The sequence below is a fragment of the Clarias gariepinus genome, chromosome 23 (genome assembly GCF_024256425.1).
Source record: "Clarias gariepinus isolate MV-2021 ecotype Netherlands chromosome 23, CGAR_prim_01v2, whole genome shotgun sequence".
Taxonomy (NCBI): Eukaryota; Metazoa; Chordata; class Actinopteri; order Siluriformes; family Clariidae; genus Clarias; species Clarias gariepinus.
Genome location: NC_071122.1, coordinates 14,126,629 through 14,147,315, shown reverse-complemented (window position 1 = coordinate 14,147,315; position 20,687 = coordinate 14,126,629). Strand labels below are relative to the sequence as shown.

Below are 20,687 nucleotides of genomic sequence, written 5' to 3'. Positions count from 1 at the left end.
ATATCCTAGTTCTATTCATCCTTTTAGAAACTGTGGAGGCCATTTTATGTCCATGGTAGGAGCTCCAGTCAACATTCACACGCTCATTTACACACCACAGGCAATTTGGGAACGCCAACTAACCTAATCTGTATCTCTTTGGACTATGGGATGAAACCCACCAAGCACAGGGAGAACATGCAAACTCCACACGCACAGGCCTTGGAGCTGCAAGGCAACTGTGCTAACCGGTAAGCCACCGTGCAGCATATATCCCAGTAGATCTAAGATCTACAGAACTATACTGCTTTCTATTTAAAAAAAACAATAATAAATAGAAGGATTTAGGAAACCATTTGAACTATACACACATACGAGCGTTATAAAAGCGTTTCCCTAGCGTTTCCCTAGTATTTTGGAATCACTTCTAAACAATCTCCTAAGCCTTGGTAGGGGGCGATATCGGTTTTGCGTTCAACTAGAGAAGAAGAAAGACGGCGAGGAAATCCCAGACGGAAGAGGAAACACTTGGGAAGCTCCGAAAATGGCTGAAGTGATCGAACTCCAAAAGCTAAAGGTAGTTAATAAACACTTGTTAGTTGTAGTGGCTGCTAAGTTAGGAATGTTATGTTTTAAAACCTAATGCGACAATAATGCGAGCGTTAGTTCATTAAATATTAATTAAATAAACTTGTAGTCACTGTGTGTGAAGTTGCTAGTTTGGATTCACTAAGTTAGCGTCAATAACATGTCTAATCTCTCTCTCTCTCGCTAAATAACTATTGATTTGAAAACCATCCTTTTTTATTACTATTATAATGACAAATTAAATGTTTTCAAATAAATTTAAAACATGTAAAAGGAATCTTAACGACGTGAGGATTGCCAGCTAAAGCGTGCTAGCCGAGTAACCTAGCTTAGCATAGCTAGTATATCCACTTCTACTGTTGCGAGTTAGTTTAAGCGGACCATAGATAAAATACTTTGTTTTGCTCGTTTTTAAACGTAATTGAGATTTAAAATAAGCAAGCTGTAAATAATATACGCCAATATTTTTGCGCATGCGCGGAGTACGTCCTGACATACATAGGCTACATAGACAAAAGTATTTGGCCGAATCTGTTAGTCATTAAATTCAGGTGTTTCGTTCAGGTCGCCTAACCCCAGTGAGGGGTTGATCTTAACGCTTCATCATACCAGGGTATCTTGGCCAATGCTTTGTTTTCAATTTGGTGGCAAAAAAAAAATAAATGTAAACTCGCTTCACTGACACAAACAGGTTTTAAATAACTCCCGGACACACACGCCACCAGAAGTACTCCTGACCAACCCAGTTGCTCATATGCTGAATATGCTTTGCCTGCTGAGGCAGATTTCTTGCAAAATTGTAGTTCTCAAGGTGACTGTATTTGTATGCCATGGTACTACTGTATATGTAATTGGATACGATATCATTGCAAGTTTGGCCAAATACTTTTATCCATATAGTGTATGTACTTACATATAGGCATTACTAATATCTTAAAACTTCTCAGCAAAATCTTAGATACCCCCCCACCCTGGAGATACTGTATATTCATAATTTCTGTAGCAGTTACTTATAGGGTCGGGTTGCCAGCTGGACAACCAATTATAACTAAGGACTTGGAGAGAAGACCTTGTTCAAAGATCCAACAGTTGCTGCTCTGTAAAGTTAGGACTCGAACTTGGTACCTCCCGATCAGCAGTCCAACACCTTATCCTACCCCCCCAACCCCCCCCCCCCTTTGTTAAAGGAAAGGCTTTTATGAGCATTATTTTTAAAACTAATTCTACTGCATTGAACTCTTAGTCATCGACCTCTTCAGAGTTATTTCTAAACCATGATATTAATATGAATAACAACTTAATGTATTTAATATCTCTGTGCTTGATTGCTTGTTGCTGTTTGTAGTTAGCTGAGTTGAAGCAGGAGTGTGTGCTCCGCGGGCTCGAGGTTAAGGGCAACAAAGGGGATCTGATTGCACGGCTGCAGGCGTACATTGATGAACACGGTATGTACCACTTGTGATGTGGGATTGCTCTTACAATTTACACTAATACCACCAGCGATGAAGCTGGTACTACTAATTCCACCAAGGTAATTCCAGAGCTAGTTCGAAGGTGGTCCCTAATTTTGAACAAAAATTGGCCCTCAGACAGAAAAATCCGTTTCATGACCATACCAATACTTTGCTGGGCTAGAACAAAGAACCTCTTATGTGTGGGTCTGGGTGCGGGATTATAATACTGAATTATATTATTATAATGGACTTAATATATAACAGGCAGCTTAAATGCTTTCCAATAATGATTAAGCCAGGAGGACCACTTGCAAAGCCATGTTGTGCTTGCCAGAAGCTCTTTTTTAAATTTTCCCCGTAACCATGCTGCTAGCATTGCTAAGAAAGCATACATGGACATATACAATGATGTAATAATGACTCTCTTTCCCATGGCAAAGCAAAGCCAGTTTTTAGGAGGTTCACTATTGAACCAGCTCCAGCACCAGACATGAACTTAGCACCTGGTTCAATTTGGTGGCAAAGAGCAATAAATCAGTTTTGAGCGTGAGGATTGTGTTCTTTTCCATTTTCCTTTAGAGCAACTCCAGTTCCCTTTTTTCTTTACCAAAGTACTATGTTCAAACACCATCTGGTACTTTTTTATAACTCAAACCCTTAACAGAAGAAAGTGCTTTAATTATCCGGGGTTGAATTTTATAGTGCCTGTAAAATCCAAATCTTAAAAGAAAGAAATCTACATGTGTTGTGTGCTTCTTATTTTAATTTTGCTCAGCATACGTTTAAATAGGATTCTGTAATGTTAAAGTTAAAAGCTGACATGTTGTAACTGTCTGCTTTAAAAATGCCCTAGACTTTTGAAGCAGATTTGTGCAATTTATTTTGTGTAACTAATGAGATTCATTTGATCTTATACAGCAGTATTACACAATAATCTGACGGACCAATCCAGAATTCTGTGCACACAGTGCTGCCTTACTGAGAGCTGTGTTCAAGTGGAACTTTTTTTATTGTGCAAAATAGCAGAACACAGTTATGAGAGTAAAAATGATCTTTATTTCCTTGTATAATATCCTGCTACCCTGCTACAGCAGTCACTGCTGCTTGGATACCATTAAGGTAGAAAGTTTTCTCATTATGCCGGAGCCGCGAAGGGCCTGTCTCCTTCATCCCATTGTTATTCCTAAAACGCTGGCCTCCCAGGAACCACTTGCACATTACAGGAACTCTATAACTAGAGTTTCTGTCAGGTCTATGTCTTCACTCCAAGCCATTTCCATGTGAATCAGGCAGTCTGATAATGGCTCTGATGTGGCCTGCAGAATATGAAACCCACATGCAGTAGTTTTCAAAACTGCAAATATTTTATATACAAATGCTGTTGATAGATTGTAGATTTCTACCTTATCGTAAGAAATGGGGGAAAAAGACGAGCACCATCTCTCATTTATAGGCTATAGCTAAACCTCCTACCACTACATATTTCTTAAAAAAAAAGACTAATACATGACCTGATTTTTAGATCGTTTCTGTATAGTGTGGAATTAAAGAGAGGATAATCGTGTAAGATATACAAGCACAAAGATGTAACTCAAATCAAGTTTGTCTGTATGACATAACGGGCAAGGAAAAAACTCCCTGAGATGGCAATAGGAAGAGACCTGGAGAGGAACCCAACTCAACAGCGAACCCATTCTCCTAGCCTGTCTATTATGAAAACAAAATAAGTGGTTCAATTTAAGATGGATTTATAAATGTTTTTTTAATGTATTTATGTTATATACATGTATGCAACTTGTATAAGACGTTTCTTGCTGCCTCTTGATGTTACCATTTTATGAATTAATGATAGGGTTTGTTTTTTATAATCTATCTAATAAATGTTACATTTTCAGAAGATGACGTCAATGAGGAAGAAGTTTTAGAAGAGTTTACAGAGGTAAGCATGCAGTCTTGCTTGCTTCCGCTCCTCACGCTGCTCCAATGTTTCAGCAGCCCCTTCTCCTCCCTCTACAAACACAGCTCGGCCATCCATACAAACAAACAGAATTTCAGTTTTTTTATACAGATAGATAAACTGATTGACTACGAGCTTAAGAATCTAGATCAGTTCTAGATGATCTCACAACTCGGTTCATGAAAGCGAAGTCATAAGTGCTTTAAATATTTTCATGCAATGTCACCTCTATTGGAACGCCCTTGTTAAGTGATTGCAGAACCACAGTTACATCCAATGGTGTCTAACATCTTAATACAAAAATCATCTTTATTTGATACCATATTTAATGGAAACAATCCTTTAAAGTCTAATCCTTGTGTGTTGCCTATGATAGAAAAATCCTACATTACTATAATACTTGTGTAGAGAGCTTGTACATGTATCTGAAAACTAATGATTAAAACATTTAAAAAGGTTTAATTATTCTCTAGTGTATACTGTCAGAATTTAATTATTTATATGGTAATAGTATTTAGAAGAAGAGTTAAGTGTTTTGTGTTTCGTGGAAAACTTGAAAGGATCTGAAAACTCTGAGTGAGGGGGGCCTTCTAGAGAATTCACATTTACAAAAGGTAAAAAAGAATTACCTTGGGAGTTATATAATTTATAATATTTTTTTATAGTGAAGCTTGCTAAAGAAGAATTACATTTCTTTCAGGAGGCAGCAGCACCTGAGCCAGAAGCTCCGGAGGAGTCGCCAGAACCTGATGTGTATGTATACATTACAGATATTATCAAGAACAGAACATTGGTTTGTAATTCTTTTTTTATATTTATGCAGAGATATACTATCTATCTAACCTGCCTAGCAGATGGAGCATTTTCATGAAGGCCTGTTAGAGCAGGTGTTTGTGCTTTCTAATGAGAGCATGTATGAATTTACATATTTTATTAATGTTCTTAAATGGAGAAGATGGATATATAGGTGTGTGTGTGTCTGTATCTACCTATCTCCATTTTAAACTACAGTTAATCTTGTACATATGAACATTTGAGTTACAAACTTTTGAAGATTCGAGCAGGCGTTCGTGCATGTTATTTATTTTTTTATTTTATTTTTTTGTTAGTTTATTTCACAGAGACATAAAAATGTGACATTGACCAGTCCAATCGCGAAAATTAGATCAGAAAGCTATATGCACCCCAGGGTGTCTGAAGGCAAGCGTAAAAGCAACAGCGATGTCTTTCCAAGCAATAGCGATGGGGGCAAAAGTGAAAATAATTGTGTGAATGGAGCTAGGTGAAAAGATGGCAGACGTTGCTCGTTCCTTAAACACGAATTTTTCAACCACCGGCACAATTCTCAAGCACATTGTACTGTTATATACTGTGTCTAGGCCATTGTGTTAGTATCCTAGTATTTGGACAATGTTTGTTGGACTTACAAACAAACTGAACCTTCGAACAAGCTCTGGGAACAAAACTCGTTTGTAGGTAGGGGACTTACTTATATTCGATTTTATTTGTATATCAACAGTAAGCATTGTCACAAAGCAGCTTTACAGAATCAAAAGAAAATTATGAAAATCTGTATGAAATGTGGAAAATGTGAATGAATCAAAAATAGTGTCCCTGATGAGCACGTATAGGGCGAAGGTGGCTAGGAAAAAGCTCCCTGAGATGGCAATAGGAAGAACACTTGAGAGGTACCAGACTCAACAGGGAACCCATCCTTGTTTGGGTGATAACAGATGGCCGAGAAGAGATTGTTGTGAAGTGATACTGTGTGTTGGGCAGCTGAAAGTTTAATATGTATTTTGATGTCTTTAGGTTAATATGGAGTTTATTCGTTATTGGAGGTTTAGGTAGAATGTAGGAAATTGCAGTCACAAGTTTTCAAAGGACAGCTGTCTGCAGGCCAGGACTGTCTTTATGGTAAAGTGGAAATGTCAACAAACCGAGTGACCAATGAGAGTGGGGAAGATAGCTTCTAAACATACCAGTTTACCATAATACTCTAAAGCCATGAGTCCCCCAGATCTGCTTCTTTACCTAAGGCACATCTCTCGAATACTGCGGCACGAGGCCATTTAGTGCTTTATACGTCAAAAGTAATATTTTTGAATCGATACAAAATTTCACGGGGAGCCAGTGCAGTGTGGATAAGACAGGGGTGATGTGGTTGTATCTTCTGGTTTTAGTGAGGAGACTCGCTGCTGCGTTCTGGACTAACTGAAGCTTGTTTAGCACCTAGATGAATAACCAGAGAATAAGGCGTTATAATAGTCCAACCTAGAGGTGATGAAATCATGAACAAATATTTTGCATTGTTTAGTGATCATGTATTCCTTATCTTGGCATTTCTTTTTAAGATGAAAGAATGCTATGCTAGAAATATTATTATAGGCATGAGCTTTGAATGACAAATTGGAATCTATAATTACATTAAGGTGTACTTGATGGAACTTGGTTACTGTGTGATTAAAAAGCTCACTTCCAACTGCATGTGGTCCTAGTACCAGAACTTCTGTCTTGTCAGGATTAAGCAGAAGTTAATTAACATCAAGTCTTATAAGTCATTTACACATTTCTCAACTTTATTAGGCTGACTTTTATATAAAATGGATGTATGATAATATACAGTATCTCACAAAAGTGAGTTGTGTTTTGTTTGTGTTTGACTAACACATTCAGTCAGTATAATACATTGGCCGAACCAGCTTTTTGCTGATGAGATTAAAGACCCTTTACGCTACACAATACATGTACAGGCTGACATCAGTGATTTTTCTAACTTTTCAGTACTTGTATATTTACGTTTAATCCCAGACCTTAACTGCAGTTTTACACATTTATTAATTTTTATGTTTATTTCTTTGTGCAGGGAGCCAGCAAAAAAAGTTGTGAAAATCACCTTTGATGAACCAACTGATGAGGTATTTTTTTTTTTTTAACCACACAGTGCAAACATTTTATACACTTAAACTTGCTTACAGGTCCCATATCCAGTGCGGCAAAAAGGTATTTAGTCAGCCACCAATTGTGCAAGTTCTTCCACTTAAAAAGATGATAGAGGCCTGTCATTTCATCATAGGTATACCTCAACCATGAGAGACGAAATAAGAAAAAAAAAGATCATGAACAACACATAGTAGGATTTTAAAAGAATTTATTTGCAAATTATGGGGGACAATAAGTATTTGGTCGATAATAAAATTTCATTTTATATAACAAAGTATTACCCCTTATTGGCGAGGACCGATGTCAAACGATTTCTCCAAGTCTTCACAAGGTTTTCACACACTGTTGCTGGTATTTTGGCCCATTCCTCCATGCAGATCTCCTCTAGAGCAGTGATGTTTTGGGGCTGTCGCTGGGCAAGAAGGACTTTCAACTCCCTCCAAAGATTTTCTATGGGGTTGAGATCTGGAGACTGACTAGACCACTCCAGGACCTTGAAATGCTTCTTATAAAGCCACTCTTAGTTTTCCAAGTGGTGTGTTTGGAATCATTGTCATGCTGAAAGACCCAGCCACGTTTCATCTTCAATGCCCTTGATGATGGAAGGAGGTTTTCATTCAAAATCTCACGATACATGACCCCATTTCTTTTTTTCCTTTACACGGATCAGTCGTCCTGGTCGCTTTGCAGGAAAACAGCCCAAAGCATGATGTTTCCACCATCATGTAGGCATGGTGTTCTTTGGATGCAACTCAGCAACAACAAAAAAAAAAGTTTAGTTTTTATCAAGAAGTTCTATTTTGGTTTTTTTCTGACCGTATGACATTCTCCCAATCCTCTTCCGGATCATCCAAATGCAATCCAACTTCAGACGGGCCTGGACATGTACTGGCTTAAACAGGGGGACATGTCTGGCACTGCAGAATTTAAGTATACCTGGCGGCACAGTGTGTTAGTGATGGTAGCCTTTGTTATTTTGGTCCCAGCTCTTTGCAGGTCACTCCCTGCAGGTGTCTTTTATATTGATAATGAGTTTGAAGAAGATGCCATTAATACAGGTAACAAGTGGATGACAGAGGAACCTCTTAAAGAAGTTACAGGTCTGTGACAGCCAGAAATCTTGCTTGTTTGCAGGTGACCAAATACTTATTTTACAGAGGAATTTACCAGTTAATTCTTTAAAAATCATACAATGTGATTTCTTTTTTATTATTTTGTTTCTCATAGTTGAGGTATACCTATGATGAAAATTACAGGCTTCCATTATCTTTTTTAAGTGGCAGAACTTGCACAGTTGGTGGCTGACTAAATACTTATCTGCCCCCCTGTATTATAAGAAGTTAACAGCTCTAAGGGCTCCCCCAAAGTGTGTTAATGTTTTAGCTGAAATACCTCTGAGTACATTATTCATGTCTTAAGCACCTTTTATTTCACTCCTCCAAATGCATTAGTTTAGTGACTGTAAATGAAATACTCTTGTGAAATGCTTGATACAAAAATGAATAAAGAAAAAAAAGCAGGGATTTTTTTCCCCTTTTCTTTCTTTTTTTTTTTTTGTACACACATGTTGGAGATGTATCCAAATGTCTAAACATGAATAAAAAGCGACCAAGTAAAACTGGTAAATGATTGTAGAAAGAGCTAAAGCTTGGTCACAAAACAGATTAAAGAATTAACCTAATTTGCTAATAGTGCAGAGTCATAATTGTGAAAAAGTATAAATTAGTACTAAAGCCTTAAAAGCTGTGTGGCAGGAACCAGCCAAGTGATAGTAGTCATGTAGTCATTTGTATGCTACTGTGTCATCCTTAGTCAAGTATTAAAACCTTATGAAGCTTCTATTTTATTTCTTTATAATAAGATTATCAAATCAGACCATTGAACCCCCCCCCTCTTGCTTTGCCCTCTAAACCCCAAGAAAAAAAACTATGTAGAAAATTTATTTAAAAACATTTCAGATATAAAACAAAATATAATCCAATAATCTATAATTTTGAAATGATTTTCTGCAGTCATGTGTTTAAATTCCATGTCATATGTTTAAATTCCATTGTATACCTTTATCTATGTTTACAAATACATCAACACATGATGAAGGTATGCGATTTTGACATTTAACTGTTTTACAATTTCAGAAATTACAGAAAAGAGCAGAACGCTTTAATCTTCCTCCAACCTCAGACAGCAAGAAGGCTGCACGTGCTGCAAGGTGAGGACCCAATAAAAGAGTATTTTAAATGGATTGGAAGTGGAGAATCTGTTTTGCAGAGTTTTTAAGACTTTTGTAACCAATCACATTCAACAAATTATCCCTGTAGGGACTCTGAGTTTTTTTTTTTCTTTTTTCAGACAGGCTTCTCTTTTTTCTTTACCTTAGGGTAATTAGACATTTCGGCTACACTTATTCTATAACATGCTCCAACAATCTTTATAGGTCAGACCTAGTAACGTTTACGGCTCACTTTCAAAATGGAACAAGTCTCAGTGGCATGCTATAACATTTACGAATAGCCAAACACAAGATTTCATTGTGCTAATGTAGAATGCACATATAGGGTAGCAGACCTACAATAATGATAGTCTAGAAAAGAACAATTTAAAATGCTGATTTTTTTTTTTTTAGCCTATTGCTCTATTTTGTTCGTCACAGAATGGAAAATTGTTTTTTATACAATAAAATTATTTATAAAATTATTTATGATTATAAAAATTGGGTTTATTTGAAATGCTGCAATGTCAAAATTATTGTTAATTTGAATGGTCCTTAAAACCCCTGCAAAGCCCACTGTGTACCCGGTGTTAAAACTTAGCCATAGCCACTTAGAGCAAAACCGGAAAACAATGCCATAATGTTTATGATGAAGTAATTAACTGTAACCTTTTGGAAATTTAATTGCCAGTGAGGCACACTAGTTTGATCTCTTAACATGCATGACTGTCCGTTTGTATTTTTATTATATTAGTATGTATTTATATTTATAAAATATAAATGTACTTTGCTATCTCCAAGATTTGGACTGCCAGCAACATCGGCACCCTCCGGAGGTAAGATCACACATCTGATGTACACATTTTAGTACAAAAAAAAGATTAAAAAAATAATCCTGCTCTGATTGCCGCTGTTCTGTTTTACAGAAATCTCTGCTCTTTCAAAATCTAATGTAAGTATACCTAATTCATCTATCCAAAGACTTAAGAGAAAATAAGAATGTAATGTGATATTGACATGTGAAATGGACCTGCTTAGAAAAAAAGGAGGAAAAAAAACTTGTGTAGTTTTAAGAGGCACTGTTTTTTTTTTTTTTTTTTTTTTTTAAATAAAGGAGCTAAATGAATTAAGTAGCAAAACAGTAAAGCCTGGAACTTGTTCAGTTTCCTTCCATTTTACCACTGGTGGTGATGTATAACATCTGGATACCACCTTGTGCGTATGCCCAAACGTCACGGCCTAATCATCCAACACGGTCATTTAAGTGAGGCATGGTGCAGTGATAAATACCACCATCATGTCATCAGTCATTGACTTTTTCCTTTGTTATCGAGTGTTACCTTCCCTTATGAGGATTGAACTCTTGCATTTAGCTACTCATTTGCCATCCTTTTCCAGATGTCCTGTACGAGGCTTGGGGAGTTTCTTGAAATCTGGGATTTTTACCAAAGGTCATATTGCATAAATTTGTGAATCCATCTGTTGACCTTGTACTCGTAAGCATTCCGTGCTATACATGCCCGATAAGGTTATTTGGACCAGATGGTAGCCATTTAAACTTCTGACTTGAGTTCAGTATGCTGTTTTAGGGATGTTGGGTATAAGTAAGCTGGACTCCCATGCCACTTAACAATGTAGCATCTCCCCATCATGGACTTTTATTAGAGCTGTGCCACTACCTGAGATGCATTTTGTCTGGGTTATTCAAGGTTTGCATGACTTGTCTCTGGCTATATTGGTATGTGTTATCTAGGTGTTCTGTAAGGTTTGGGAGGGGTAAAAAAAAAAAGGGGGCTCTATGTTCCTCTGCATAACCACCAGGGCTTCCTTGTTATTCAGCATAATTGTACACAAGATTTTGATGTTGTACTCTAGGTTAGCACTACCACCCAAAACGATTGCAGCATCCATTGAATACACAATCCACACTTCTAGTGTGCCAACTTTTTTTTTCCCTTCTATATTTTTTTATATACCGTCATTGGTGTGCTGGTAACTTTTGCTTCTATAGCTTGTGTGTATTCCAAGGCCACCTTAGAATTACGTCCTTGGGCCATGTACTACTTGACAATGGTTTTGTTTAGCACTAATGCTTTTAATTGTATAAATATCTTTCGAAAAACTATTTTAAATCTGTTTATTGCTTATGATAGTCATTGGAACTGTACCATACTGTTATAGTCAAATGTACTATGCCATATTTACAACCCCTGGTTAGAAGGTTAATCAAAGATCATAGTTTGCTTGAAAAGTTACTGTATATTCAGTTTCTCAGTATGCATACTCAGCTAACTGATTGTATATTTTATAAATACTAATAAAAAAACATTGCCTGTCCTTAGGTCGATGTTGAGGTCTTGAAGAAGAGAGCAGAGCGTTTTGGCATGAACGTCTCTTCTGTGTCTAAGAAGGTAAGTCAAAATTTTTAAGTGGAAAGGCATGACACATGACACCACTTGACCCAGGGGACAAAACATGGCACAAAGAAAAACAGACAAACAAGGTTTCTTCTTTTAAGGAAAGGTTGAGCGAGTTGATGAATGTTTAAATCCTTAAGCATTATAATGTTTTTTCTTTTTTATATGACTCTCATATAAACCCGCCCTTTTACCTTCCGTCCTGTCAGACCGATGCACATAAAAATCTTTCATGGGTAATGAACAAAATGTCTGAGTTCTTGTTGAAATGCCTTTCATTGAAGTGTCATTAAGACGTAATTGCCCAGTCCTAGCAAAAATCATTTAAAAAATGATTTTAATACCATTTATAAATTGTTTCTAGTAACTTTTTAAATACTAGTGTTTTTTTTTTTTTTTTTTGCTGTTTTAAACAATCTTGCGTATAGTAAAACACTAGGTGGCGCTGATGCCTTGACTTTGTCTTTGATGGACCATTATGTTCAGTGATTTGGTTAAGGTTCGGTAATAAGGTAAATTGGTTAATTGAAACTACTGCTGTGGTTTTCATCCTTAAAATTATCCAGTTATTAGCACTTGAAGCACCTAAACATTGGCAAAAAAATGTTAGGCAAAAAAAGAAAAATCCATCATGCAAACTGATGGATTTAATAAAACATTATAATATTCAATCCATCAGTTTACCTCTAGATGTTTTAGCTGACTAGCAAACTTTAGTTATAGGTTAATAATACACTAGTAAATATGCTGACTGCTATCCAAAACCTCACAAGGAACTAGAAATTATGGTTGCCAAATTGTAAATTGCTAAACAGAGACAAGAAGTTATTTTTGACTTCTTGTGATTGCTTGCTTTTGCTTTTATTTACTTACTAACTTTGTGTTTAAGTTATATAGTTGGCCAGGTCACACATGTTGATTTAAACGTTACTGTAGGGATGTAATGATTTTAAATTGGATTGTTAGGTAACAGGATGAACGTGAATCTTTTGTCCGGTTTATTTTGAAGACTGGTTGAGAGATGTGAGGCAGAGGGGTTTTGAGGATCGCGGGTGAGCGAGTTGATCAATGTAAAAACGTTGGCATTTTGATAGAGGTAATTTTCTCGTGACAGAGCCAGGCTCTCCCATGAATCAAAATGCATCTCGAGTGTGTGCGAGATGGAGGGCCGCCCATTGTGGGTCCTGACACCCGCATGAGCGTGCAGAGCTGCACAGGGTCAAGTGTGACACATCATTATAACAATGTTGATTTAGTGGGGCCGCAGCGCAACACACCTCCTCCCAGGGGGCGAAGAGGGGGGATGGACAGGGAACCTAGTGGACAAGAGATGGGGCCCACTCTTCTTCGCCATCAGCGTAATCATTCGACAGATTGTAAATCACTCCCCAACACCCAGAAACCCCCTAAAAAAAGAGAATCCTTAGAAAAGCTGGTTGAGGTAAAATAGAATAAAAGACTTTTAAATACTTTTTGTTTTGAGAGACCTGCCATGTGCCATGCATTTTTAAGTACTATGGAAAACTGGTTGAATTGATGAATGTCTTTTACCCCCTACCCCCCTTTCCCTTCTTCTATAACTCTCAAGCCCCTGCTAGTCAGAGTGTCCCTGGCCTTTAACCTTATTTCACCTGTAATGTCAAAATAAGCCTTGACAATGTGCAGTTGTACAGGTTCAAATGAATGTGCTCTATGAATGTGCTCTGTGGTAGAGATGGTCAATCTGCTGCCTGTAGAAACTTCAATACAATTGTAGTATTACATTCTTATACTTGTATTGACTGATTTAATGTGAATACTTGTATATCTAAAGTAAACAAAGTAAAGTCCTGTTTTGTGCAGCCATTTTTTTTTTTTTTTTTTTTTTGCTTTTTGTACATGGAGGAATCTGAAGTTCAGACCATCTGAAGTCTCCAAGTGGATAATTTGAGGCCAGGAATTATGAGTTCGACCACTAGTTGAATGCAGCACTATTTCCAGCTACTGTGCAGGGATTGGTTTGTAGTTCTTGCCACTGATGCTAGCTAGGTTGTGATTTAGAAAGAAAGAAAGAAAAAGTACCAGCATTTGTCTGCATTTATGATGTTGATATGAACAATTTGTTGAATGTCCAGTTGGACTGGAGGCCATTTACATTAGGCTTGACAGGTTTTTGTTGGCAAAATTTAAACATCTGGTAGTTCTTGATTTTGATGTAAAAAATATACATATAGGCTCAATCCAAATATCAGCCGTCTCAGAAACATTAAAATTCCTTGCCTCCTCTTAAAGTTTTTACACTTAGACTGTAAGATAATTAACAGCTTTCTGATATTAAATAAATAATAGCTGCACCAAATATTTACACGTTATGTGTTTATTTAATGTACAAGTCTGCTAGCTAAAAATGTTTGGAAACCTGCCATTTAAAACTTGTAATAGCCAGGTTATTTTTCTTCTTTTCTTGGCCTATTTAAGACTAAATCATTGGTAATTTTTGTTTATTTGGTAAATGTTTTTAAATCATTACCTGGAGTTTTAAGGTGTTGTAACATACACTGCAAATAATATTTAATTGGCCTTTAGTTTTGACTGTGGTATGTTTTCGCCATGGCATTGCATCAATAACCTGGTGCAACCTCTTAACATTTATTTTTGTCTGGAACTCCAGTGAAGTTTTCTACAGCACATCACAAAAACTTAAGCCAGAATTGAAAATGATAAAAAGGATTCATGCTTCCAGACCCACTCTTTTACAATTTGAGTCCTCAAATGCCTGTACCATCAGAGAAGTAGAAATGCTTACATGACCTGAATGACTGGGTTATCCCATCATCTGACTTTATTTTATTGCCACATAAATGTTCTCAATCTACACCTGACCACCTAAAGTATGTCCAGGTCATAAAACTGCCTTCAGGGTCTTGTACAGCGGCCACCATGCATCGTTCCATCACCTCATGCGCTAACTTTTTATTTTTTGCTCTGGAATATGGTAAATCTTTATCCCCGGACCACATGAACTCTTCCATTGTTCCAATCTTTATGCTCCAGAGCAAATTCAAGCCTTATCAACAAGTGGTTTTCTTATGGCCACACACTCATTACATTGTGCAAGTAGAAATGTACTTACGGTCAATATTAAGTGTAAATGTGATTTTCCAAGTATTTAAGTGATCTCTACATTTCTTTAGTTTTCTTTGTTTGACACGTTTAAGAAATAAAGAGTTAAAAGAATTTTTGCCAGCTGAAATGTCTTAAATATTTGAGTGCTTGATTTGGATAATTACTGCAGTAATTGATTATTTAAATCAAAACGATTACTTTTTTGTTCTTTTTTGCACAGACAAAAATAGACACCTACTGGCTGGAATTTTCCTGTAGTTGTACCAGCCAGATCTCAAATCAACATTACAGCCTACACCTTGTTAGTTTTAATTGCTGTTCTTATTTGGCACCAAAGTTTTATAGAAGCTTGAGTTAAATAAATGAATTTCTTTGTATATAATGACATGCATTTACTCACTTTGTCCTGTGCCTTTGAACCTGAGCCCCATAATGCGCATTATCAGCTGGCAGAATAGCCTCTTGTCCTGCCGTCATTATGCACGCACACGCACGCTTTCACACACCATATGCCCTGCTTTTTGCACAATGCAAGTCATGATGTCACATAATTACAAGACTGGCCAATTAAACAGTGGGGGATGAATCATTTTGATGAAGTAAAGAAAGAATGTAAAGAAAGTTATTTTATGCAGCATATGTAGATTTGACAAACCCATTTTCTGTAAGCTTACGTAAGCTCATCAGGTTGAATTTGACCTCTTTTGTAATCAGCACTTCTACAGCTGAACCCATTTTGCACAGGGGAGAGTGTATTTAACATGCAGGAAAATGTCATCTCTAGTTGCGAGCCTCGGTGGGTTTTTACTCATTGGTATGAAAAACGTTTTCAATCTAAAACTTCTTCAAACTGTTTCAGCCACTAATTCAATCTGTTCTCGAAAGGCTTTTTGAATAGACAGAGCCAAGGCCTTGGACAACATGGAGAGGCCCTGCGATCGTCCCAATATTGTTTGGGAATGCAAAAAGAAAACACGATGAGAGAAAAGAAAGGCTGGGGGGTGTGCTACAAAATGAACTTGATGATCTCAGGAGATGGAAATGAGATTGGCTGCACTGTATGAACGCTGGGAGAGTTGAGGCCACGCTGTGCCCGCTGCTTTGGCCTCGACAACTATGGAGACCCACAGAGCTATTCAGCCAAATCCTGGCTTAAAGAAACGCTGCCCATTTCAGAAGTCACGCTAAAAAGTAACTTGTTTCCAAAAAAGCTGTGGCAGAACATTTCCGTTGAGAAAAGGCCTTCTCCCTTTCGCTTTCAGTTTAAGTTATGCTGGTTATAAATAAAAGGACTATAATAATACAAGATGGACTATAATTGATTTCGGATTTACTATGCTTTATTCAATCATTATAAAATGATTAAATGTGGAATTGAGGTCTTATTTTTGAGTCGTACATGTTGATAAAGTTCACTATTTGAAAACAGTTGACATTTGATTCAGTTTTCAGCTTGTTTTTTGTAATCCTCATAAATACAAATCTGTTTAAATGTTTGTCCTTAACTTGACTGACCATTTGACCACCTAATAAGTGAAGGTTATTTTTGTGACCTTTTAGCATATTTATTTTTTGCTTTTTATTTATTTATTTTTTTTATCCAATACAATTCACATGCAAGGCAGAATCTAATCCACACAAAGCTGCTAATCATTAAATGCATACCTAGGGTTGCATGTAACCTGTGACCTTCTCCCCTCCCCCACAGTTTGGTCCTCACCCAGGAGTAATTCATTAGCCATTTGGTATTTAAACAATTTTCCAAAACCAATATCCCGATTTTATATACTATATAAAAAAAAAACTTTTTTTTTTTTTTATGCATCTTAGTGTCTATAAATCGAGGTATAAAGTAGTTCTAGAGCGCATTCTCTATTATATAATTAGTTTTAGGAATTAAGTTGCCATAAACAGTTTTATACCCGATCCTCCATCAGTAAAAGTGGACTTACTGTAAATTTTAACATCGTTCCTGTTATGTAATTAAACGTTTAACCTTATAGCACATAGCAGGGATTGATTTATGATCATATTATCTGGTATTACCCAAATAAGGATGGGTTCCCCTTTGAGCCTGGTTCCTATCAAGGTTTCGTTCTCTTGTCTGAGTTTTTCCTTTCCATCCCCAGCTTGCTCATCAGGGACGAACTGATTTATCCTTATTTGTATTGTTTGTTTGTTTTGTAAATGTGTTTTAATGAAATTAATTTCAATCAGTTTTATTTGTCAGTTTACCTGTTTAGTAATTCAAATAAAAATTGTTTTATTTGTACAGTAAATTATCATAGAGGTCAACAGACATGTACATATATATATATATATATATATATATATATATATATATATATATATATATATATATATATACACACACACACACACACACACACACACACACACACACACACACACCCCTACTTGCCACTTTATTACAAGCCACCATACTAATACTAGGTAGGATCCCCCCCCCTTTCCCTCAGAGTATCCTCACTACATACATGGTGGTGGAATCATTCAAGTTCACATGCATCGCATATGATCAAAAGAATGTAGACTTCTCACCATATCACCCATGTTTATGAATTCTCCCAACATGTGCCACAAATCTGGAAAGGCGCAATTGTATAGACTGTCTCTCCTGTGCCATTTATTTATTTATCCCCCCCATCAATGCTCAGCATCAGTGCATAGCTATGGTTCATAATCTAGTGGAAAACCATTCCAGAATAGTGGAAGCTTGTTTATTGTAGCAATGGGAAGTCAGTGTTATAATTGTCATTATTATGGCTTTATAATGGGATGTCCAATACTTACAAGTGCATGTACTTTTGACCATATAGTACAATTGCTGCAGACTTGTCCACTGAACGTTCATGCTGCGTAACTGTATCACATCTGTCCTATCACATTCCAAGAGTGCTCAGAGAGTTCAGATTTGCTGACTGGGAAAGGCATGTTCAGTTTAAGATTTGTGCTTTTTGACATGGCACATTATCATGCTGTTTGGGTTCATGGTTTCATGCTGTTTGGCACCAGATCCTAATTCAACCATCTGAATGCCACAGCAGAAATCAAGCTTTCTCATACCATGTGACATTTTGTATTTTTTATTTTAACTGCCCAGTTTTGGGGAGCCCAGTTTATAAAACATACAAACCAGTTGGTCTGGCATCGAGTCAGGAGAGATTATTTATTTTTACAAACATATTTTTGTAGTTTGAGCATTGAGCTGTTAAAATTTTGTTGAGATAAAACATAAAGACCATACAGTTTAAATAAAGTGTGAAAGCAAGGTTTTGTCAAATGTTAAAATGTTGTATGTATAACCTTATCAAGAAATATAACATTCAGTGTTGAAAGGTACAGTGACCAAGTCAAGCCTTCGGTTGTTCTTGTGCATAAATGGAGCACTCAGTGATGGCAAGAGTTTCCCAAGCATCTGAGTAGGAGGTGCAGGACAGTGGTCGAGGGAACAGAGCAAACGGAACTGGTCTTTGAGAAAGTTCTATTACTTAAACCATGTTTATAGGTTTTAAATATTCAAATTAATGTTGCACATTGAAGCGTCATTTGTTCTTTCTGCAGGTTGAAGAGGATGAAAAGATGAAAAAGAGAAAGGAGAGATTTGGAATCGTCACAGGCGCAGCCTCAGTTGGACCCGATGATTCGGAGGTACAACGCTTGAGCTTTCATTACTTTAGAATAAGAATATAAAAGTTGTTTTATAACTAAGATAAGGTTTACCCCAAGTTTATATTCTGTTATTTTAGCTTTAGGTTTTATGTTACATGGTTTTGCGCCCTTTTTTCCCCCCTCTTAGGCGAAGAAGCGAAAACGAGCAGAGCGGTTTGGAAACGTGTGACTGACATAAGCATTTTTTTTTTTACTTTTTTGTATTTTTTTTTTTTTCTTATCTTTCTAGCATGGAACGTTATGCTACTTTAGTCATTTATTATGTTGCAAGTTCTGTACAATAAACATCTGCCAAATTTGTGTCGATTTCAGTCTGTTTCTAAATCTGTAGCACAATATTATTTTTGCTTACAATCAACCAAGAAATACAGTTGAACAACGTGAATATATTTTTAAAACCCATATTGAACAGCTGACTTCAAATCACTTCTAGGCACTTGCCACTGACCTCTATCACTGTCCCATTCACAAGCTTTTAGGAACTTGTTGGCAGCCAGTCATCAGAATACCAAGGGCTTGAATAAATTTGTGAACAGGTTTAATTGTTCCTGATCATAGAGAGGTGCTATGTAAAACTTTAAAGGCTACTGCTGTTATATATATATATATATATATTTTTTTTTTTAACCTAATGTAGGTTAATTGTAAGGCCAGTGGAAATGAATTAATTGCTTTTCTAATAGTATTGTGCTTCCATTAAAACTCAGACGTCCCCTACTGGCAGTGATTGCAAACATTGTGTCAGTTCCTGGGCCAAAGGTGGGAGGCCTAGCTTTATTTGCATCCATAAGAGGCTCATTTGTTCTTTAAATCCCCTAAATTAGTTTGATGAGAGGCGCTGCTATCAGGTGACGCTAATTGGGTCATGCTGCACTTCATACGTAGGCAAACAAAGCACGTCCACGGCTGGATTCCCTCATCAGCCTTCTGTTTCCACTTTGCGTATTTAACCCAGAGTATTAACCCTTAGGTAGTAGGTCAAAATGTTTTATCATAAAAACTGTAATTTCTTTTCTTTCCAAAGCTAAAATTTGTATTGTATGTTAACATTTTTGTGCATGATGAATAGCAGGACTGCATGCCAAGTACCACTACTTGATATGGCTTCTGTTTGCTTTGTGTGACAACGTGATGCCATCCAGCAGTAGTGATCCTCTGGTGATGGAAATCCAATAGTAAAATCACGTAACACTTGGTTTGGCTAAATAAATGATTTATTGTAGAAAAAACAAACAAAAAAAGAAAAAAAAGTATTCATTTGCACAAACTTCAACCTACAAATGTATAATTCATTCATCTACACAACATCAAAAAAAAAAAGTGGATGAGACAGCAAAAAAGACACAGGATTCTTTAAAGCGGAGAACCTGCTCAGAGAAACGATGCAAGCTGCTGAAATGCCAAATGCTTATTTACATTATGAGAGCATCCTTGCTTGTTTAATTACGCATTAAATGGAACAAAGTTTTCCAGTCCTTTTCTCCACTGATTTGGCTTGGTGTCCAATGTCCATTTAATGTCCATGCTGGCTTGAATGCAAGAAGTGCCCATACTTTATGTAAAGATAATGTGAGTAATTTAATCTATTCATTTATCATAATACTAACCCTGCAGTTGTAATCCCATGTGTCTTGCCTTTACATATTTAATGTAATTGATCAGCCTATGCACGTTTAATCTCTGAAGTTTGTTTCTTTAGTTATCCACTGGAGGCTTATTTAGCTAACAAGTAAGCATGTCTAAAGTATGTGTTATTACACACTCGCCTTAAAAGACATTGATTGCATTTCTGCCTGAATATGAGCAGAGACCATCACACTTTATTACAAGCAGAAGATACAAATACATAATGTAAGGTACGGGTCATGTCTCAATCACAATCTCATCTTATAATTTCTAATTACATCTGCTAGCACAAAGTAGCAACATCATTTAGCTCTGTTTAAGGTTCTGCAATAACCTTTATCAGTTATAGGTAACTTATATGGTCTTCAGCCACTTGAACAAGTCTGTTTAAGGTACTAAATGATCTGTGGTGTTCTGATTTAAGAGAATGCCAAGCCAGCAGTTAGAAGTTTACCTAACGTGTTAGCTCACATTAGCCAATGCATGCAAAATTTAAGCCATATAGCATTTCGACTACACTTCTTTTAACAAATTGTGATGTTTCACTTTTACAAATGAAACACTGAACTGAACTTCCTGTAAATTATATATAAATTAACAACCATGCATTTAATTTGCCCTACTTCTCTTAACATTTTTACAATGAGTGTATACTGCCACCTGCTGCCACCAACCACACCACATTAAATTTTATTTGTACCTTACATTTTAAATCC

At 36.6% G+C, this 20,687-nt stretch overlaps 1 protein-coding gene across 2 annotated transcripts; it reads left to right on the top strand.

The window, feature by feature from the left end:
* The first annotated feature begins 449 nt into the window (after positions 1 to 449).
* sarnp (SAP domain containing ribonucleoprotein) lies at positions 450 to 18,651 on the top strand. Of its 2 annotated transcripts, XM_053483736.1 has the most exons (12): positions 450 to 556; positions 1,913 to 2,012; positions 3,917 to 3,960; positions 4,539 to 4,592; positions 4,679 to 4,731; positions 6,845 to 6,896; positions 9,057 to 9,130; positions 9,932 to 9,966; positions 10,057 to 10,082; positions 11,473 to 11,541; positions 18,238 to 18,324; positions 18,473 to 18,651. In XM_053483736.1, the coding sequence occupies exons 1-12, from the start codon at positions 524 to 526 to the stop codon at positions 18,512 to 18,514; spliced, it is 669 nt and encodes a 222-aa protein (XP_053339711.1). In that variant the 5' UTR covers positions 450 to 523; the 3' UTR covers positions 18,515 to 18,651. The 2 variants fall into 2 exon arrangements, with proteins under 2 accessions (XP_053339711.1, XP_053339713.1); XM_053483738.1 differs by lacking the exon at positions 4,539 to 4,592 and having other exon boundaries at positions 451 to 556.
* The last annotated feature ends 2,036 nt before the right edge of the window (positions 18,652 to 20,687 follow it).